General features: G+C 36.6%; 2 protein-coding genes across 2 annotated transcripts; one reads left to right on the top strand and one right to left on the bottom strand.

Annotated features, from left to right (window-relative positions):
* Positions 1-1,578: 1,578 nt before the first annotated feature.
* LOC583525 (dnaJ homolog subfamily C member 2) lies at positions 1,579-23,158 on the bottom strand. The gene is made up of 17 exons (XM_031000232.1): positions 22,968-23,158; positions 21,323-21,519; positions 20,354-20,429; positions 18,836-18,937; positions 18,084-18,228; positions 12,311-12,391; positions 10,979-11,136; positions 10,416-10,537; positions 9,719-9,787; positions 8,712-8,792; positions 7,409-7,494; positions 6,784-6,856; positions 5,762-5,949; positions 5,170-5,270; positions 4,263-4,373; positions 3,375-3,556; positions 1,579-2,938 (listed from the first exon to the last, which is right to left on the bottom strand). The coding sequence occupies exons 1-17, from the start codon at positions 23,035-23,037 to the stop codon at positions 2,873-2,875; spliced, it is 1,908 nt and encodes a 635-aa protein (XP_030856092.1). The 5' UTR covers positions 23,038-23,158; the 3' UTR covers positions 1,579-2,872.
* On the top strand, positions 12,737-17,044 carry LOC115929984. The gene is made up of 2 exons (XM_031000231.1): positions 12,737-15,583; positions 15,620-17,044. Exons 1-2 carry the CDS (start codon positions 13,548-13,550, stop codon positions 15,687-15,689), a joined length of 2,106 nt encoding a protein of 701 aa, XP_030856091.1. The 5' UTR covers positions 12,737-13,547; the 3' UTR covers positions 15,690-17,044.
* Positions 23,159-23,400: the final 242 nt, after the last annotated feature.

Genomic DNA, 23,400 nt, shown 5'->3' with positions numbered 1-23,400 from the left:
CACTTTGACAAGTTAAACATATAGCAGTGTATGTAAACATTGTTTACCAAGCCACCCCTTTACTCAAAATAAATTTTGTATGTTGTTGCAAATTTGTGATTCTCAAAGTCCATCATGACCAACAGAAATACATGTTGGTCATAGTGTTGCAATTGGCCTATATACTTCCAGACGGCTCAGGAGAGTAAGCTCAGGAATTCTGATATTTATTTGCTTCTAATTCAAGATTTTGTTCATTTGTTGATCGGTATCTACTCAATATGGAAAGAGTATTACATTGCACTGTGATGGTTAATATCAAACAGCCCCTTGCGATCATGTGGATTCTGGAAGAAGAAAACAAGGACTGATGTGATAGAACTGTACTTGCCAAATCAAGAAGTCGATCAATGATTATTACAATCAGTTAAGTCACTCACTCCAACAATCAATCAATCAGTCAACCAAACAAACAAATTTACAATCAGTCAATCAAAACGACTTTACTTTCAAATTACCATCAAAGAATTGACCTACTGTTACGTCCATGCATTGTGTATATTGTCTAATGTTTTACGCCATACTTTGATAAATCTGGAATATACCTGTTACAAGTATGTGTAAAGTACTAAAGAAAAATGAGGGGTATTTTGCAGTAATCAAAACTGGTATTCAGTGATAAGGAATATTATTTGAATGCACCATGTAAAATACAAATTCTATGTTCGATATTTAAAAGTGTAAATGACAAAATAAAAATGACTGCCCTTGATATGAGAATAAAATTTCACATTTGTTTTTCTCTCTGTACTGTAAGATGATTGTCACAAGTTTTAATTCCACATTATTTCTTGTCTCTCCATGGTAAGATCTTAATCACTCATCCTTACAGTGACTCAGTAACATTGCCTTAGATTCTGAAACAAAATCCTGGATTTAGCTCATGCTGCAATCATAATTAAAAACCTTTAGGTCAGTCAGGAATCCCATGAGTTTTACAAGTCGATCGCTTGTCTGATTATCAAGATATTTATGCTTGGAAATCGAAATTTCATTTTCCTAACAGTTTTTATAACACTACAGTCTATTGGGCAAAAAGAGTATGGTAAAACCGGTCACTTAAAGATTTTTACTTTTTTGAGGCACTTCATGATCCTTTTGAAGCTCAATTTTTTTTTAGGGCATCAATAATACACCATATCACAGACACTGATAACATGTAGGGCCATGTATTTCAGATTTAACATTGTTAAACAATGCCTTTAATAAGACTCATTGACATCATCCAGCAGCATCATGCGATAAAATGCATTTTTCAATTGAATTATCGCAAAAGGTCAGACAAGAATATAGACTGCTCATTAATAAAGTCTAAAAATAACTTGAATGATAAAATGTGTTGGTGGTAATCATGGCACTGGTGACGATTTGATTTTCTAGGCTACAAAACAACTTTGAAATTAAATGTACATCTATGTTTTGCACTTCATAATGGGCATGTACATTTCATTAGGCGTTTACATTAACATATTTCCTGCCAGTACGAGTACATCTCAATGCTGCAACATGATACAACAAATAAAAATACATGGGCCAATATTTTTCTTTCAAAAATTGTTTATTCATCATTGTCATGAAAAAGTTGCTCATTATATCACATAATGAAAACCCTGCCCCCACCCCTCTTGTGATCAATTTGAGGACATGTCGTCAATTTGGAGCAATCATACCTCTTCTAAAGACAGGGCCCTGGCCTTCTTCATCAAAATTTTGCCAGCAGCAGGTATAGAAAACTGCAATAAAAGTATGTGTCTTAATGTTGCTGTTGGATGAGGGGTGATCTGTGACTTGTAATTAATAAAAGAAAACATGAAGGAAATGGATACCGGTACTTAAATAAAGTGAAAATCAGATAAATATATATGCAATGCCATTACAAATTACATCTATGTAATGAAATAGTTCCATTGCTCTGAAAGTTACAATTTGATTACAATAATGAAATCCTAATCAGCTCAGTAAATTGATTTGATAAGGTCCCTACTACATCGGCGATTCCCTCAATTCAAAAGGATAAAGATTTAAACATTCATTCAAACAATGGCTCACTCAAACAGAAAGAGATTGGCATATCTTGACATAATTGCCATTTTTTCCAAGGCAAATCTAACCAAGTCTATGTATGGTAAAAAATTAGATCATATAGTATGTTATACACTGTACTTTCAAAGACTTAAGATATCTCATTGCTTTGTTATGGGAAATGTTATATGATGATGATAAAAACTTCTTCACTACTTGTAGTAGAAGAGTGCCTCAGTGCTTCATTCCAGTTTTAGTCATACTGGTAGTTTGAAATATCACTGAGCAAAAGCAAGCAAATATAAGCACTTCCACTCTTTTTCTAACTTCAAGTAGCAAGAAGCAATTGCAGAATTTTTAAAAATTATAAATTTCATCAATCACAAAACTATTTTGTCCCATTCAACAGCCAGTATGATCAACCTACTCTCTGCAGCGAATGTGAAAAGTGTACAGGGATAAGAAGAACAACAAAAAAAGTTTCCTTAAACCATTTTTTAAAAATAGGTGCCCAAATCCATATGCGTATTTCTGGCCTGCCTCACACATTGATCAAGTAAACCTTGACTGCACTATACGGACAAGTTGAGGTACATGCCATTGTTCAAATTCCCCTAGTTGCAATGCCCCTTGACGTATAATGCATAGAGCCATTGTTCTCTGTCAGCATTTGCTTCAGTAAAATAAATATGGCCCAATATCAATTCGTAAAAAAGCCAGGAATTAGTTGAGGTGAAAGATGTGTTACATTACAGAAGCTGGTAAATCTATGAGCACTGGGGTGAAAGGCTTGGTCAGGGCTTGAGACTGATCATGGCTTTTTGGCCTTGACCTGAGCTTGTGCTGCCTTCTTGGCCTTCACCATCTCAACAAGTTCCTAGAATTGGAAGGGAAAAAAAGAGAATAATGCAAATGATAAGAAGTACACCCAATGAATAATAAAATGCACACCAACTAACAGAATAATTTTTAGATACTAGAAAAAACGTTTGTTGGACACTAAAAAGAACATTGCAATCGAACTTTTAAAAACACAAGAGGCATGAAAACCTTTGAGCAGGAGAGAGAATGAAAGAAAAAGAGGAAGAGAAAAAAAGATGGGAGAGGGAATTGGAGAAAATATGAAAAGAGTATGGCAAAAAAACAGTAAAATAGAGGATGAATAAAGTAAAATGAAGATAAGAAACAAACAAGATGGTATTAAAGAAGAAACACAAAAGAGAAGAAACATTTGATAGACATTATGGAGGAGTAGAAAGAGGAGGGGGGGAGGCATTGAGCAGAGAATGAAGCAATAACAATTCATTTCCTACCTTATATCTCTTCATGCACTCTTTCTTAGTCCTGGTAGGTACAGCCTCAGAGATCTTATCCCATCTGTCTGTAGCGCTGGCAGGGAATGTCTTCAAGGCTTGCTCTAATCTCTTCTGTTCATCCGTCTGCCATGCTTTAGGACCTTCTACAGCAGCAGCAGGAGCAGCAGCGCCCTCTCCACCTGAAGCAAGAACAGTCAATGATTAGAATTCACCAATGAAAAATGTTTCACGACAAAAGCAAACACATATGATAATCAATAAGAGCTAATAGCTAGAATACTTACTGTGAACCTGTACTTAAATATTAGGCGATAAAAAAAAAAATGTTGTATTGCCCTTTGCAACCGACCCAAAAGTCTTGAAATCTACTGTTGTCTTTTAAAAAAAGTTTGTTTTCGTTTTTTTTACTGTTTTTTAGGATTTTTTTAAAAATAACTTAAGATATGTATTAAATCTTTCCAAACTGAGAAATATTAGCCCAAAGAAAGATTTCCGACCGACCAAACAATGTTTTGACACCTAAAGGGCAATACAAAATCTTTTTTTTTTAGGCATTACAATGATGTATTGGACTTGGGCTTAGTGAGAAGAGTGAAGCTTGAATTTATAATCAGAGTTGTAATGTACATATTTGTGATCCCATATCATATTAATTGGTAGCGATGTGTATCTCCCCATAGCCCAAAGTTAATGAAAGATGAAATATCCTTGCCAAATAATCAACTGGTCGAAACTTTGTATACTTTTTAAAGAGATCAAATTTGTGCATTGTATTATCTGCCTACATAATTCGCTATTCATTCTCCTTTATAGTAGAGGAATTTCATAATTGCGATTGACCTTATTTTTAACTGACTTGATCTGATGGGTGGATTGTTTTCTTACCTTCAAAGTTCTCTGAAGGAGGGGCTTCATCCGATTTCTTAAGCTTGGCTCCGGTAGCCTGCTGAAACTTCTCAAATGCCTTCTCGTTAGCTGCTGCCTTCATACCGCCATCTGGTGAATAAACACAATCGCATGTCAATGAAGTGGTGTAAGTGTGTAATAACCTTGATTATTAATATCTGATATTGGGATCGGAACCATTCTCTAAATATAATAATAAATAATAACAATTGTGCTTATAAAGCGCTTTCCCCTATAACAAACAAAATACAATGTTAAACAATTACATATTAAACAAACATAAGTTACAAAACTAAACCTACAAATTACAAAACATATGAAATATACATCAATGTGGACTGGGTAAGTTAATCATCAGATGCGATTTTGAATAAATGTGTCTTAAGACATTGAGAAAGGACTTAGACTGAAAGGCATTCTTATTGACAGTCTGATTCATATATATGGCTGATGAAAAGACTGGTAGCACAATTTAAAGTCATGACAGTGTAGGTTTCCTTGTCAAGAATATCAAGTATGTTGGGATCGGAACCAGTCTGTGCAAGCAATGCCTTGAACGCTTCTAATCTACAGCTTCCTTCATAGAGGTTTATATGTATGGTGAAAAGAACAGGGGGGGGGGCAACAACAAGCAAAATGAAAACTCTTGTAGGTTTTTTTTTGAGGACCGAAGTTTGACAGCAAGCATTTAACAAGCTTGTTGATGCGAATTATGGATTTGCCACCATTTTTTTTCTTCTCCTCCTTCATCTTCTTTTAGGGGGAAAGGATACTGCACCATAATTTGCAAGTGATCATAACAAAAGTTTGTTGACACCCATTATAGATGTGCTAACAGAAACTGGAAGTGGGGAGGGGGAGGGGAGGTGATAGGCGGAGTACTAACCTAATCTCTGTAGATTCTTAGTCTTATTAATGATATCCTTGGCAGCTCTGTTGCTCCCTGATGTGGAATGATTATTGATGTAATTTGCAATCACTTCATACCTGTTAAAAAAACACAAATCCCATCATAAAAGAAGTTAAGAATTATGACACATGACAGAAAAAATTCCCAAGTAATGACATAAGGACTTTCTTAAAATTATGGTAAAGTGAAACCTGCATATAAAGACACTCAATTTTTTTTTTTACATAGAAAAGGACTCTTTGTACAGATTCCTATAGTACACACGTTTTAGTGAGAAATACTACTTCTGCAGAAGAAAAAAGATGTACTAAAGCGGGACCCCGTTTCATAAAACTTTTTATCAATAACAAATGTCACATTTCTATAACAAATTTGCTCAGAATCAATCAAATGCCATGACATCAGTACCTGATTCTAACTTGTAATTGATAACAAGTTGATTGATTGTATGGTTAATTAAAAGACTGAACCTGGCAGCCTGTAGGCTGAATTACGTTCAGTTTACAAGATAAAGAAAATTTTTTCATCCTCGATAATACGGTGTACAAGTTCCTTTCACTGTACATACCTAGAGCTTGTGCCTGGGGGAAAGATGTTAGCTGCTTTGATGAGGAGCTGTGTATCGCCTTCGCTCCAGGCTTTACCTCCCTTGGATCCATCACCTCCATCCCCTGCCTTGGAGCTCGCGAGGAGCTCCTGCTGTTTACGTAGCTCCTCCTGGTGCGCTCGTTCAGTCTCCGCTGTAAGTGCAGCCACCTGAAAGAGGGAAGAACATTTCAATAAAATGTCAGTACCCGGGAGAGTTTCACAAAGACTAAGATCAACTTTAAGTTGAACTTAACTATGGCAGGCTATTCATGCCACTGTTTGCTCTCACCATTATGATCTTTAGATAATTTATTTTCCTTCAATAATGAATTATCGAAAAAATTTATTTTCTGTAGATTTATGATCGTAATTTGTAAGTCCCTTGAGAGACCAATGCCAGTAAATGTTAAGAGCAAACAATGACATGAACGGTCTGCCATAGTTAAGTCCAACGTAGGGTCGACCTTAGTCTTTGTGAAACCCCTGTACTGGAAGCAAAAGGGAAATTGGGATGAAACATATTCAATATTATCTCATATTGTTCTGTTGTATCAAAGGAATACAAGATCATGACTTCATAGTACCCTAACCTAAAATCCATCTTCACTAATGACTTTATCCATCTCAGAGTTTCATAACAATCATGCACACAGATGATGTAGATTTTCATTCTAATTTGCATGATAATACAGACAATGTAGATCATAGTTTACCGTTCACTTGTTTGATATTCCATTGAGGAAAAAACTTTCACAGAAACCTATTATTATTATCATCTAACTATTTATTATCTATATCTAAGAAATCTGACAAGTTTGGAGAGGCTTACCAAAATTATAGATGGGCTTTAAATGCTGTAGTTATGGTAAGATTAAAAAAATTGGACATATCTTAATTTCTTAATCGTATGCAGGAGAAAATCACAGATGCTACGTTACAAGAGCATGCTTTTACTTGGACTTCTCTTCATGCAAGGGTGTGGAAAGTGATGGAATTGCATACCTCTTCTTCAAAAACAGCCTTTGATTGTTCTTCTTCATCTGCTTTGCTGAATCTCTCGTTGACCTCTTTTAATCTAAAGGAAATGAATAAGAAAAGACATGTGTCTTAGAAACGAAACGGTATGCTTTGAATTACAAACCTTGCATCATCATGCCTGGCTTAGTATAAGTGGCCAAATCATTTCAAATCATAGAATTGTTTTAATAATCATGTAAGCCCCATTCAGACAAGACATTGTTAATGACCTAATAGTCCACCGTGACATCGACATGCAAGAATCAATGTGTTTTTCCCCTTTTTTGTTGTTTTGTAAATGAATAGTTAGAAGAGGGTAAAAAAGGGCTGTGCACAACAAAGGCCTCAATAGCACTCTACCAAGGCCTAGGCAACACTTGCTCCAGGCTTTCTTTTGTCAAAAATATAAGGTTAGGGTTAGGATGTGTTGGGTCCTGGATTGAAACTTGGAATCTGCTTATAGTAGGACATTTACTGCGGAGCAATTGTTGGAAGAGCACGGGTGGTAGAACCAGTGTTAAGTATAGCTGGCAATGAAGATCATTAGTACCAGTGATGAGAATTTTCACAGCATTCTAGAACAATGTTCAAAACAGAAGACTCCACATACCTGACCAAAGATAATCTTTCACATAACTTCTCCATGTCTTCCATTGCTTTCACAAGGCCATCCTCAGGAGCAAAGTACCCATGTTTCTGTAACAAACACCACAGAGAGAGAGAGAGAGAGAGAGAGGAGAGTGAGAGAGAGACAAAAAAAATTATAGCAAAGTATAATTTATACAGACATGAGAGCAATTGTTATCTGAGTAATTGACAACTGGGTGAGTCTGTAAAAATTGTGTCCAGTAGAATATATTATACAAATGATGCATGCGCATGAGTTCATTATACGATCTATCCGCACTCGAGTTGAGGCTGTGTGTATCTATCGCACGAAGCCGTAAGGCTGAGTGCAATAGATACACACAGCATCAACATCATTTGTTTTATACAACAAAACTCCTAGATCCTTGTTATTTGATGTAAAAAGAATTCATTCAAGATTGTTTTGTGACAGTATATGGCTGACAAATAAATCTCAAGTTTAATGAGGCTTAGTTTAGTGCGCACACAAAGCTATAGATATAGCAAGCGCACTAATTACCTTTATACCCATTTACGCATAGTGCTGCGCAAGAATAGGCTCATGCTCACGCAGTATTAAGCGCTCTAACCTCTACGCGCACTACTGCGCTCTATACAAGTTCAATAGTACTGGAAAATATTGCACTCCTTTTCATGAAAACGAGTGCAATAGGCTCAGTAAATAAATCACCCTGTACCGCGCATGACCAATCATTTGATTAGGATCTGGGAGTGAGTTGTATAAATGCATTTAGCTTAACTTTAATTTCATCCCAATCAAAGAAATACTTGCTATGACAAAGGATAAATGATTCTTCCTGGTAGCACTCTATTATGACCACACAACAGTTTTCATAAATTATGAGTACAGTCTGAAGACTGGAAATATTTTTCTAATAACCAGAACCATAAACAGAATCGGCTAATTACAGGACATTGAATGATAGCATCATTGTGGAGGGGGAGGGGGAGGGGAGGGGAGGGGGAGGGGAGGGGGAGGGGGAGGGGAGGCTCTGTCTCTAGGTGTCACTAAGTGGTTGAATATGAGTTCACATGGCCATCAATATGGCTGCCTTGTGAACTCCCTTTCACTCTTTTTCACTTTTTTCTATTTTTTCTTTTGCCATTCAGTTAGAGGACTTGGGCCCCTCTTTTTCCCTCCCGCCATCCTTCCCCCACCTCTTCCCCCTCGTCCCTGCAGCTGTCCCACTTGCACTGTATAATGACATAATGAAATACTAGCAAGTCATTGTTAGATAGTGTGAGTCTACGGTTAATACACTTACCTTACAGGTTTCTCTCAAGGCTTTTCTTTCTTTCCTCATGGCTTTCTTGAGTGCCTCTTTCCCCTTCTTGGCTGCTTGTGCCTAATAAATAGGGCATAATTAAATGAAAATACAATGCTTAGGTATACGAAGTTGGATGATATTCAAACTCTCCTTCTCAGTCTGTATCCTCCTCTGTCTGTCTGTCTGTCTGTGTGTGTGTGTGTGTGTGTGTGTGTGTCTCTCTCTCTCTCTCTTCTATTTCTGTCTTTCACTCCCCTCTTATCTCTCTTTCTCTCTCTCTCTCTCTCTCTCTCTATTTCTCTCTCTCTCTATTTCTCTCTCACTCTTTTTCTCTCTTCTCTTTCTCTCTGTCTCTCCCTCTCCTCTCTCTTATATATATATATATATATATCTCTCTCTCTCTCTCTCAAACCTTAATTTGTTGACCAAAGATCTGATATATTCATGCAGATTGCAGAATACAAAGGAATTAAAAAGCAAATACTTGCTCCCAGAAAATTATATAGGTCTTTTGAAACTTTTGAATATAAAACTATTCCCTTTAAAAAAATCTATGTTTCTAATACATCCAGAAGCATCTGGGAAATAATACATGAAATCAAGACCATCCATCAATGATTTTTGTAAAAAATAAATTTGTGAAGGAGAGAGAAAAAAAACAAACCTAAAAAGCCTCGGAATCGTTAAGCAATTGCTTAGAAGTTCTACATATCTACCCAAATCTCAGATGAGACCCAAGGAGAAGTGGGAACCGTCATAACAGTGTACATACTGACACATTTATTCAAAATTGTTTTTGATGAATAACTTACTCTGTTCACATTGATGTATATTTCATTTGTATTGTAATTTGTACCGTAGGTGTATTTGTATTTTTTTTGTTTTATTTAATACGTAATTGTTTTTTTCATTGTATTTTGTTTGTTATAGTGCTGGGAGACTTTGGTGGTAATCGCTTTATAAGCACCGTTTTTATTGTTATTATCATTATTATACTATCTCACCTTTGCTTTAGCTTCTTCCGCTTCCTTCTCTTTGGCTAACCTCTCTGCTTCAAGGACAGCCAGCCGTTCCTGAGAATAGAATCAGGAGTCAATGCACTTTTGTTACAACATATTATTTACATTGTAACACATTTCCAGAGCTACACAACATCTTCATGCTATTGCTTCATACTTATGTACCACTATTTGTATCCGCCAATGGGTTCAGGACGGATAGATATTGTTTTATTCCAAAGCTATGCCTCATACCACATAGCCACATTTTTCTCAAATGTGCTCAGGACATATTGTCATTATCATGTACTTCACATGCAATCTCATTCATGGAGAAGACCCAGCATCTCATAGAAAGCATCAATGGTTACAAGACAAGGGGAGTGTTTCACTAAGACTAAGATCGACTTTAAGTTGGACTTAACTATGGCAGGCCATTCATGCCACTGGTTGCTCTCACCATTGGTCTCTCAATTATGATCTTTAGATAATATTTTTTCCTTCAATAATGAACCATCAAAAAAGGTAAATTCTGTAGATTTGTGACCACGATTTATACATTCATTGAGAGAACAATACCAGTAAATGGTGAGAGCAAACAGTGGAATTAACGGCCTGCCATAGTGAAGTCCAACTTAAAGTCGATCTTAGTCTTTGTGAAACACCCCCAAGGTTTAATAGATTTTAGAAGAAAGCCTCTTACCCTTTCTTTCTCCATGGCTGCTGCTTTGACTGCCTCTTGTTTGGCTCGCTTCTCGCTAGCCTTGCGCTCCTTCTCCTCATCCTTGAATCGTTTGATGCGGGGATCACAAGCGTAGGCATTGTCTACAAAGGACAACAGTAGTAATAATAAGTATAATAACATTTATGATGCGCACATATCCACCCCAAGGGATGCCCAAGGCGCCTAACAAGGTAGATAAATTAAACATGATAGTAAATGAGGAGATACTTAAACGTAATTACATATAATTAAACAATGTTAATTACATCAGATTGTGAAATACAGTACATCTTAACTAAGGAATTCAGACATTAGATGGGTTTTCAAGTTTTTTTGGAACAAATTTTGATTGGCTGACATTTTGATTGAATGGGGTAGGGAGTTCTATAAACCTGGGTGCAGCAGCTATAAAAGCTCTGTCACCCCAAGTTCAAGTTCTCTTTTTGTTTTTAATTCTATTGTCTCTGTTGAAATGGAGGAATGAAGACCTGCACAAGAACTTGAAGAGATATCACTCCATCAATCACAAGTTTAAACCTTACCAATAAGTGATCTCATCCTTGCATTTTCTTCCTTCTTCCTCCGCTGTCTCTCAGCCCTATTCTGTTTATCTATCCATCTCCTCTCTTCTCTGCATTCTCCCTTCTCCTTCTCCTCCTCATCGAGGTAGGAAAACTCCCTCCACGATTGGAAGTCGTACCTGACAAAATGCATTGTTAACAGATAATCAAAAGAATATTCCTAATGTAAAAAGAGCTCTCATATCTCTACAAAAAAACGTTACAGAATCTATCATAATAAGTTGGTGGTTTCCCAATCCTAAATTAGTGATAATAATATCGATAATGCTAATAACAGACATGTATCTACAGTGTGAGTAAAAAAAAAAGTTTACACCTCGAAAATTGCTAATTATTTTAAAAACCATCTGTGAACAGTAAATTATTATACATCTTTTGCAAGAGTGTTTTATCCCAAATCATTTGGTATCATATTTGTGTGGTATGTGTTCATGCTTGGATGAACAGGAGGTATTGTTTGCGAGAGTGCAAAAATCGACATGCACCAAAGTTGCTTATGTGATGTTTGAATAAAACAATTGGGATTTCGGTATTAATTCGGTCTTTGCAGATTCAAATAGCATCCCTAACAACATTAATCATGCCACACATATCAAATATCGAATATCTAATATCTACAAACAATTATGCGCGCGCGTGTGTGTGTGTGTGTGTGTGTGTGTGACTTTGCTTCTGCAAAAAGCATATGCAATGCATTTCATTTGATACATTCAATTCATTCTCTCACTCCGCTAATCCCAACATAATACATACTGTAGGCATCACTTTGGCGCAATTCGATTTTTGCACTCTCGCAAACAATGCCTCCTGTTCCTCCAAGCGTGAACACATACCACACAAAAATGATACCAAATGATTTGGGATAAAACTCTCTTTCATGAAATGTATAATTTACTGAGCATAGATGATTTTAAAAATAATAAGCAATTTTATAGGTGTAAACTTTTTTTTGACTCACACAGTATAGCGTAGTATACAAATTGACTCTACTGTGCTTAATCCAAACTATCATATTATATCATAACGCAAGCTTTAAATAATCTACCTAGTACCCGTTTACCTCACCTGGGTGGAGAGCAGCAAATTGAGATGTCTTATTTTCTTGTCAAAGAATGTTCATGTTTGGCAGGGTTTTGAGCTCTGTATATAGTAATCCAGTCAGGTGACTTACCCACAAGCCTCTAATTACAATTACAAATAATTCAAGGCATATATTATTTATGATGATCCATTGCTATCTGATGTAAATATACCAAAAATTTGCATCGCTCATGCTGCATCAATTACACTTACCAGAAGTTGTAGAAGTTATTTACATCCTTATAAGTTGATTTGTCATCACCAAGATCAGGAACAGGCTTCTTTATAGACCACCTGAATGTAATTAAGAAAATATTTAAATTACTATATGCAATTAAGTGAGTGGAAATAGGAGTGTAAATTAGCATTATAGAGTAGGACAATAGTATATATATAGTTATATTTGTGAACCTTTGCTTAACACAAAATTATATGTCCAGTCTAGTCAGTCTGATATTTATTCAGGACAGACTGTCAAGAAAGGAATTTTTTCCAGGCGAGAAGGGAAATGTACTACTCAAAGGAAATGTACTACTCTAAGGTCAATTAGAGGTAGCCAAGCATAGGATGCATTATTCCATACATTTACATTTAACACACATAGTATATGGGGGTTTTGATCTGCATGATTTTGGGTTGGCTATTTGTCACATGAGAATTAAGAATGATGTTACCCTGAATAGGGTGTGTTTTTCCTTTGGTGTTTGGATTTCAGTTACACCATGAATAAAGCCTCTTTGAGCCGAGACCTAAAACCAGTAAGATTAATTGTCGTTTTTCCGTGACAATTTATGGCGACCTTGCCAGGACCAAAGTTTTAGGTCTCGTATGTTATATCCCATTTTGTTGGTTAAATATCCGTTACACTGTACGTGTAGGTTGTATTGGAAAAGAGAGACGGATGTTAGCAAAAGGAGTGATTTTGCGGTTCGGTGTGGTGTGTCTCTCGCCACGGTTTCAGCAGTGCGTGTATCGTCAATAGACGTACAGTATTTGCGGTGGGTGATTTGCGTCGGTATACGGGATCGTGTGTAGATTGTTATTCAGATTTCAGGTATGCGTGTTATGTGCATGGGTGTCCGTAGGCATTGTTTATTGCAGCGGTGTATACAGGTTTGTGTGCGAGGGCTGTACTGGGTTTCAATGACCTGAATTGGACATGGTATTGGATTTAGCTGTGTGTGAGCATGAGTTAATCCAGGTTGGATGCACAGGGATACTTGTTGTCATACTTGTTGTCATACTTTGACTTTGAGACGGGTCTTGATATTGCATGTCTATGTTAATTAAGACAAATGGTGGATAGTTTTTCACGGGTTCTTGTCTTGGGAATTAAGCTAGACCTCTACAACAAGAGTCTTGATGGTTGTCAGTGTTTTCTTGAATAGATTCTACGGGGATTGTTCCGTACCTGTTGATACCCAGTTGTGATTTCGAATATAATTTCATAATGGCCAGTATAGATCAGATAAAAGAGTTCTCAACCCTAGGTCGAGAGATGAGCCTTGCGGGTAGTGAGCTTAACAAGTTCGTTTCCGAGCGCTGCGCCGAAGTGTTAAGAGTAAAAGAGCTAGAATGTGATCGCGAAGAGCGCGAAAAGGAAGTGAAGCTAGCCGAGCTTCGGGTCGAGGAGAGAAAGAATGCCGGTGTTGATACGGGTGGTTTGAGGTTGAAAATTGGTAAATTTGATGACACATGTGATAAATTTGATGCATACATTACCAAATTCGAATTAGTCATGGCTAGTCAAAAGGTACCTGACAGTGTAAGAGCCTTACACCTTATTTCTAAATTGACAGGGCAGGCTTTGGAGGTAGTGAATAGAATGTCAAGGGAAAATCGCAAAGATTACGAGGCAGTAAAGCGAGAGTTGATGGAGTTCTATCATTTGACCGCCGATGGTTATAGGAGAAAATTTCGTACGGCGAAGCCAGAAAAGCATGAACAGCCTAGGCAATTCAGTGTACGATTGAAGGGGTACTTGCAGAATTGGATTGAGTTATCAAACATTGAAGAGGATTATGACTCCCTGTTTGATTTAATTCTAAGAGAACAGTTTGTGTATTGTTGCCCAAGGGAAGTTGAAGTGTTTGTTAGAGAGGGGCAGGATAGTAGCATTGATAAGGTTGTTGAAAGGGCTATGGTTTATGTAGGGGCCCATGGATTACATACATTCGGTACACCCCGCAATCCAGGTGGATTCAAACCGACGGTTACTAGTACACAAGGTGGTGTTAGTCCCGCTCAGCCAAGTGTCCCAAAGGGCAATGTTAACACTAAGGGTTTTAACTCGCGTACACCAAGTAGTAAGGGTGGAAGAGCTTATGATGCAGGCAAGCTTTCTGCTAGAGGTTGTTATATGTGTGGTAGCCAGGGGCACTTTAAGAACGAATGTCCGTTGCGCAAACAGATACATTCAGCGCAAGGAATGATGACTTTGGAGGGGACAGATTTCCCCACCCAAAGAGTAGAGGGTAATGACAGTTCTCAGTTAGTCGCGAGTGGTGTTGAGGATACAGGATATAGTATTGGTTCATTGAAGTCTGTGGATAGTTCACCAAATGCTAATACAGTGCATCTTGGTCTAGCTAGTATATGTTTACTACCAGTAGAAGCAAATGGATTGAATTCATTAGAGCAGGCAAGACAAAGCATTGTGAATAAGTTAGGCATGGCTTATGATCTGGTAGGGGCTATGACGAAGCATATGCCCGCAGTTTCAGGTAGGCTGGAAAAAGGGAACAAAGCAGTGTCAGTTTTGAGAGACTGTGGGTGCACTACTTGTGTAGTTAAATCCGAACTAGTCGATGAAGATCAGCTGATAGGGTACAAGCAGTTGGTGTTGCTCATTGATGGTACAGTAAGGGAGTTCTCAGTTGCGAGTCTGACAGTTGATTCTCCATACTATGTGGGTGAGATAGAGGCTTTGTGTATGCCTCATTCACTATTTGATGTTGTTATTGGGGATATAACTGGTGCACGTGAACCCCGCGATCCAGATTTGAACTGGGTACCTAAAGGAGGTAGAGTAGTAAGTGACGTTGCAGATCAGGTGAATAGTGATGGTGAGAGTACCATTGGTGAAGTCAAGGACACTATTGAAGTGCAGGTGGTTGATGAAGTTGAGCGAGTTGAGCAGGTTGCAAATATCTCTGGTGTGAAAGAGGATATTCCAGGGGTGATGGCAGTTGAAACTCGATCTCAGAAGGAGGTCAAGGTCAAACCGCTCAAGGGTTTGAAAATTGGAAGTCCCGTTTTCTGCATAGAGCCTGCAGGTTCTGTTCATGAACAGAAGAAAGATCCATCTTTGAGTTCATTGTGGAACAAAGTAGGTAGAGAGGAGGTTAACTTGCCAATGGCTGGCTGTTGTTATATAAGCAAAGAGAGTAGCGAGGTTTGTGAGGATTCAGCGGAAGATGTTGAGGTTCAGATTAGTGATGTTGATGGCGCTGACGTGACAGTGATGCCACCCATACATGAGAAGGAATTCATAGGGCATGTCAGGGTGAATGAGTCCATGAAAGAGAGACGTAGGAAAGGGATATCTCAGTCATTGCGTGAGTATCATGAGGTCTTTTCTGATGTACCATAGAAGACATCAGCCGCAAAGTGCCAATTGTTCAGGCATCTGACTAAGAATCATGAGATGAGTACAGGTTTAGGATGTAAAGGGTCAGGATAGTGTTGCAGCAAATGGAATGAGGAGAGTGTAAAAGGCACTACACATGTTTTTATTTTGGTCTGCGTACCATTGTAAATGATTGAATATGTGTATTATGTATCATGGGTTAACACAGTTTATTAATGTCAATTTTGTTGGATACACATTGCATTTAATAAGATTATGTAATATCTACGATGTTAGCACGAGATAGCAAGAGTTTTGTAGACATCATTTGTTTATTTTCTCGTAATTTTTCGAGCATAGTTTATGTATAGGGAGCTTGTCTGTCTAAATGGCAGCAGTTATTGTATTTTGACCTTGCAAACTACAAATGTATGTACCATCAAACTGTAAATGATAGTGCATACACACTATTATCCTGGATATTTGTTTCTACTGAAGGTTGATATTAAGAAGAAAGTATTACAGCAGTATTACATGTATTTTAGTTTATGCAAATGCAGGAATGTTAATCACTGCATTTTGAACCATGCCAATGTATATTTTAAACAATGCCAATGTATTTTTTTTGAACGGTGTCTATGTATGATACTCGTTATGAACTTTAGTGTTGGAGCTATATCATTGTGGACATTATAACAGATTTAGATGTGAGTTTTGCCATAATTAGCTTTGGACTTCTGTTGGTGGTCATCTTTAAAAGTCTTCAGGTATCACAAAGGTTGGACTCAAACGACAAACAATGACCGAGATGATGTCCCATTACGAACAATACTCCTTGTTATCACAGAGACTATGGTTTTTAGCATACGCGTTTACTCACAACTTGGACTGATATATTGGATCACAGAAAGAAACTGATGATACTTATTGGAAAGCTTTAATGACAATGTAATGATTTATGTTCAGTAAACATTGAAACAGTTTGCTTTAAAAATTCCATGAGATATGTAATTGCCAATAATTCTATGATTTTTGTAGGAAAAGTTTGATATTCAAATTTTCATGACATATGTATTTGCCAATATCTCTAGGTTTTGTGCAGAATATTGATTGTAAACATGCTATAGTAAGTACATTTGGAATGAGATGTTCAGTAAACATTGAAACAGTTTGCTTTAAAAAATTCCATGAGATATGTAATTGCCAATAATTCTATGATTTGTGTAGAAATTTTACTTTAGTAAATTGTTCTTAAAATGGGGGGCTAATTGTCACATGAGAATTAAGAATGATGTTACCCTGAATAGGGTGTGTTTTTCCTTTGGTGTTTGGATTTCAGTTACACCATGAATAAAGCCTCTTTGAGCCGAGACCTAAAACCAGTAAGATTAATTGTCGTTTTTGCGTGACACTATTGAATGTAGATAGAAATAGAAATAGCTGGCATACCCAGGAGGTTTTGAATGTGAAGGACCTGGCAAAGAAATGGGAAAGGGAAGTTGCTGTAGAATAATGGGCAGAACCCTTCAAGTCAGTGCTACGGTGCAGACGTTTAATGCACGAGGTAGTTTTATTTAGTGGCAGAAACTATTATTCTTTTTGTTCTGTTGATATTTGACGCCACGATTTGTAGGCTGAATATTAAACCTTCATTTAAACTTATACAATTGTGTTCTGGTGTGGTTTCTAACAAAGTAGCAGTTTTAAATAATTAAAAAAAAGTCACTCACGTGTCACAGACATTTTTCAAGGGCTAAGATGATCAAAATTCCTTCTTCAAATTGACAACACCTGCATTTACCTATAATTGTTACATTTTGCTCCTTAAAGCGGGTCTGCACTACTTGTGACTACTTGCGCCCTCTATACAGCCAACAATGCCTAAGCAGTACCCGTTGATCCCCCTTGGTCCCCTTTTTTGTATGGTAATTGAGAGCTGATTTGATGAGATAACCAACTGCCAGTGACCACGCAAGGAGTTAATCCCTCCTGGCCAAACAAGTGTAGATGGGCTTTAAAAGAACAAATCTGAAAACAATATACAATCTTCAATGGCCAAAAGCAATAGTGAAAATTGAAAAAAAACTGTCAAATTTTGTGGAAAAATAGTTCCTTTTAACAACTTGTCATCATGTTCCTCATTAAATCAATTGAATGCTTCTTTTCCATTAAAAAAAACGGAATTACCGGTAAATGGAAAATGGTAATTTAAGAAAATTATCATGTGTGCAGAAATTCCTTCTTCTGCTCATAATTTTCAAAAGACTATGAATCAAAATTTGAGCAAAATCTCAAAATGTGAGCAACTGTCCTGAATAATTCACTGCAACACAAGTCTAAAATGGTTGTTCAGTAAAATAAAACCCATTACTCGCATAAATCATCATGCATCGACCTGCATGAAAATATAAATCTCACCTAGCATTTCTCTTGAAAGGGTCAGTAAAGGTCTTGAAGAATTTGTCCTTTGACTGCTGGTTATTTGGAGGGACGTCGTTATCAAACTCAGGATCAACACTGTCATATGCTCGTCTTCTCACTAGGTTACCAAGAATCTCATACGCTGAAGTAAAGGTGTGATATGAAAGACGGGGTTATGCATGTACATCTTGGAAAGACCATAAGCATCACGACCTGCCAGCCAGGACTCTGCTTTGAAATGCATGTTAATTTGAATAGAAAGACCAAGGAGTTGACCACTCAACGAACTCACATCTCCCTAATGTTAACATCTTGCAGTGACATTGCATTTTAAGAGGCATTATCTATTATGGATCTAAAAATGTAGTACAACATTGGGCCCTTATATGTATGCATATTAAGGATCATTTGAATATAACTGATAGTATATATTGAAAATTTCATGCCATGAATTTCTTTTGGTCATAACAAGGCATGAAAATACATAAGTAAGAATCAAAACTTTCAGTCAATCAAAATATGTTTCTAAAGCTTAGAGATAGCTTAGATACAAACAGATTGTCATAGATCTTTGTAGCATAAGAAGCTTTCTTTGAAGAAAAAAGAGAAGCCAATTATGTTTAAATTTCTAGCCTTGTAGCAAATGTTTATTGAATCCCATTTCATTCAAAAGCCCATTACCTAATGAAAAATGTATAGATAGTAATCTTGACTACTTGACAACATCGAATCAACCTTTAAAGTCTCACCTTTTGTGATACAAGAGAAGTAATCATCATCTCCAGATTTCCTTACTCTGGTTTTCCTGTCATCTCTTTTGTCTGGATGATGCTTCAGAACCTTTCGCTTGTCTATTATCAAAGAAGAAAGAAAAGCCAGTGCAATGAAGTGACATGTATTATGTAAAGAGAGGTCACCTTTTAAAAATGATTTCCTAAGATACAGTTATTATAGAAAGAAAAAAAGACACACATATGCGTTTGCGTCTCCAATATGCCTCTGTCTAAATGCAGTTAAGATCATGGCTTGAATTATTCTTGGAATATCACAATGAGAACAAAAAGCCTATACTTACATGACAATTGATCTTTAGGACCTTTCAGCTGACAACCCCAAAATCTGATCACTTTGTTCTGTACAGTGATGCAGTTACAGGTATTAAGTTCTCACTAAAATAGCTTAAAGTAGATATTCATTGATTTTAAAAAATGACTTTATTTTCATTATTGCAAAGTTGAAACTTTGATTTGAAAAGTTTATCAAAATTCAATGCTTGGAAACATCGAAGTAATGATTATTATAAATTACAAAACGCTTAAATACAGCCCTGGCATAGCACCTGAAGAGCTCTCCGAACGCTGCTGAGATATGTGAGATCACAGTATGGACATGATTTGCACAAGCAGAAGATGTCCCATGACATCTCACACATTTTCAGTGCCTGTGTTTTCATCTTCTCTTGAGTTCTTTCTCTACTTCGCTACCGTCAGGCTAAATGTATAATCTATTGCCTCACTGTAAATCCCGTGCATGGTTTCATTTTGATGACAAATGCATCGATACAAAAATAAAGGAATCTTTCGCTTGTAAACAAAATAAGACGCCATTGTATCTTCAGCTGCACACACCGCGGTATGTTTGGGGTTTCAAGAGGGAACAAATGCCGTCCTTAATATCAATCGGGGGGGGGGGGGGGGGTTCAATTTGAAAATCTGGTTTCTTTGATTGTTAATTAACCCTATCCTGTGTATTTACAAGCAAAAGATTTTAGTTATCAGAATCGGGTCATATCCCCTTTTGAATGGTTTGACATGCCATTACATTTATATACACTAAACCCATTATAATTTGACAAATAATAGCTTTGCAATTATGCTCATTCTATAGGTCAAAAGACCTATAATTTTATGAAAATTGACTTGCCGACCTTTGACATTTGACCTTCTTTTACCGAAAATCTGATCAATTTGTCTCACAAAAAAGTGGGAAGGACGGACAGACTTACGGAAAAAGTGGGACGGACGGATAGTATGTATCACCATAGGACAACCTGAAATCCAAGATATCTTGCACCATACGTTACTGACTACATCAAAGATTTTAGCATACCTGATAATTGTTTGAAATCAATCAGCCCTACTAACTTGGATAAGAGAAACTTTAAATCTTTAATGTCAACTGTGATCCTTATATCTCGAAATGTGTAGGACAAAAAAAGACAAAATACTTCAGAAATAATAGTTGAGGTTTCCACTTGGCCAACTTACGAGCTTTCTTGATGTCATGTTGTGTTGCTTTGTATCTCAGTTTAGAGAGCCCCAGTATTGCATAGTGATCATGGTCCTGTTAGAGAAGTAAGAACATAGTATTTTTATTTAGTAAATCATCTGAAATATAGCACGTTCAACTTGTGTAAAGATCGTCGACTATAAGTAGGCCTGCATATTGAAAGTGACATTTGATTTAAATGCACACGCACACATATATAGAGGAAAACTACTCCCTAGAAGGAGAACCACCTCATATAAAGAAGAGTAGTTTTACGTAAGGGGATCAGTTGCCCTGATACAGTTCACTTTATTTCAAGAAAATATCCATACCCAGGATCACTTCATGATGTAACATAGAACAAAAGTTTGCAAGAAAAAAGTGTTTTTGTATTTTCACTTCAAAATCAAGTTCAGACACTGACATCTTATGTTAGACCTACCAGTATGTGTTTATTTTCCAAGAGTTTCCAGAACTTTGTCTGAACAAGTTACTAGATCACTTTCAACTTTGAAGAAGCAAGTTATTGATTCTCTTTTGTTGTTAGATTAGCTTCAGACTAAAATACCTTCTACTCCTCAAGAACAATTTTAGGGCCGGTGCATTTTCAATGTAATGTCAATACAGGCTTCAAATGCTTTTGATTCCATGTCAGACTAATAATATTGTTTGTTTTTTCCAAGACTTTCAAGAACTTTTCAAAACAATTTCCACTAGTTTGAACTTTAAAGCCGCAAGTTAGATATACCTATTTTTATTTTGTTTAGTTGTCAAATTAGCTTCAGACTGAAAAACCTACCACTCCTTAAGATCTTACTAAGGTTTGAAGCATGTTCTATATCAATGTAATCTTTACATTCTTTTATTTCATGTTAGACCAAAATGGGTTTATCTTCCAAGGCTTTTCATAACTTGTCCAATTGTCACCAATTTGAAATTCGAAACACCAAGTTCATATTCTCCTCTACCTTATACTCCTTGGGATCTAAAGTTTGGAGCATAGCATCATCTTCATCATCATCATAGAGATCCTCCTCGGCGGACTCCTCCTCGTCATCATCACTTGGCAATGATTCTGTGTACGATGTTGACAGGTGATTGCGCTGTCTGTGGAGCCTCACTTCAAACCATCGTCCAACAGGCTCAATTTGGACCGAGGTTGGAGCTGATGAAGAAAGAAAAAAAAGGTCCGGGATAATTGATGATCATAAGGACAACTCCTGAACTTAAAGGGATAGTCCACCCTGATATTACCGGTAAGTTAGTTTTCATAGAAGCAGAAAAATGAGAGCAGCAGATCAGTTAAGGTTTGAGCAAAACATGATTAAAAATAAGTAAAGTCAGAAAATTTGAAGTTCCGATCAATTAATCCAACACAAATTCAATTCAATTCAATTCAAATGAGGTTTTATTCAAGACTTGTCAAAAAGTCCAAAGACTAAAAATGCAAGTTTACATCAAACATACAAAAAAGCATGTAAAAACATGTTGTACTGTAAAACATCATCAGAAAAGAAAGAGGTAGAGAGGAGGGAGAGACAGAAAGTGTGAGAGAGAAACAGGGAGGAGATAGGAGAGACAAAGGGAGAAAGAGGAAGAGGCAGGGAGAAAGAGGAAGAGGCAGAGAGAGCAGAGAGAGGGGGATGGGAGTAAAATAGAAATAGAAATAGAGAGGAAAGACCAGAACTGAAGAAGAGAAAAGGAAATTTGAAAAGTAGCAAGTTCAAATAGAGAAAAGGGATGAGAGAGTGAGAGGAAGGATACAAGTACAAGCAATATAAGAAGGAATGGAAGAACCTGTTGTGCCAATCATAAATATTGCACATAATTATATTGCTGAAATACATGACATATAACATACCGGTACTGATAAATTGGCAACTTTGTAATGTACATGTATCTTGCGAGGTTCCCTCTCATTTGCTCTTTACTTGATCAATCAAGAAATTTCTATTTTCCCTTTTTTTTTAAATTAAATAATTTCAATTTATTATTGCAAATATGTGATCTATCATCCACAGCCTATTACATAAACCCCTGTATGAATCAAAATCTATTCCATCACCAATAACTAAGAAACTAAAAGCTTATGAGATTTTCTGTTCAGAGCAAATTGAAGAGGACCTCGCGAAAAACGTCACAGAGTTGCCAATTTGTGTTTCACTGATGATATGACAACTTCAAAAGTTTACAACTTAATTTTAATTGGATATTGCTCAAGCTTATTTTGTCTTGTTTTTTCAACAAAGTAATTTTGCATTCAGCCAAAATTTCGCAACAATGCAATGCCAACAAAGTTTTAAAACTTGCCGTAAAACAAAAAACAAAACCTTGAATTTTGTAAAGGTACATAGATCTACTACATGACATCAAGTCGACTTGTTTTTTAATTGTAAGACTGTTAAAAACTCAAATTTTAAATGAGGTGAATAACTATGACTTCGCTTAGGTCCCTTTCCTTCATTTTCAATGCCATCAAGTTGATAATGTTATTGTTATGACATTGACAAGTACAAGTCTCTATAAAATTATATTGAGCTGAGTCTAGAAAAATTATAACATTCAATTTCAAGAACAGTTCAGGCTTCAGAAATATAAAACAAATTGACTTACCGGTCAGGGTGCCATATATTTCTGTTTCATCTGTGTCTGATATTGCTGGTGGTAGCAGCAACATAACCATGATGAGGCCGGGGTAACACGAACTGAGAGATGAAATGTATTAAAACAGTCTGAAAAGGCAAGATATCTAGAGTAGGCTGCATGTGTACAGCTATCATAGCAGTACATGTAATGTATAGCACATGTGTTGTGTGTAGAGTATAACGCGCGGTACGCGTACGTAATGCGCTCTTAATATGGCAGGCCAATCTCTCAGCTAGTTTATGCATGGACTTAAATACAAACTAAAACAAAAAACACCTGTAAATGAGATGAGTAAAATTAAGTAATAAAAATTTCACAAAAAATTATTCAAAATTCTCTTCGATTACTTTGATAATAACATATTTGGTACAGAGAGATCCAATTAAGTATTGAAATCGTT

This window comes from Strongylocentrotus purpuratus, unplaced genomic scaffold, assembly GCF_000002235.5.
Source record: "Strongylocentrotus purpuratus isolate Spur 01 unplaced genomic scaffold, Spur_5.0 spur5_scaffold_6, whole genome shotgun sequence".
In the NCBI taxonomy this organism is placed as follows: Eukaryota; Metazoa; Echinodermata; class Echinoidea; order Camarodonta; family Strongylocentrotidae; genus Strongylocentrotus; species Strongylocentrotus purpuratus.
Note: the sequence above shows the minus strand (reverse complement) of the source record. Positions and strands in the feature narration are given on the sequence as shown.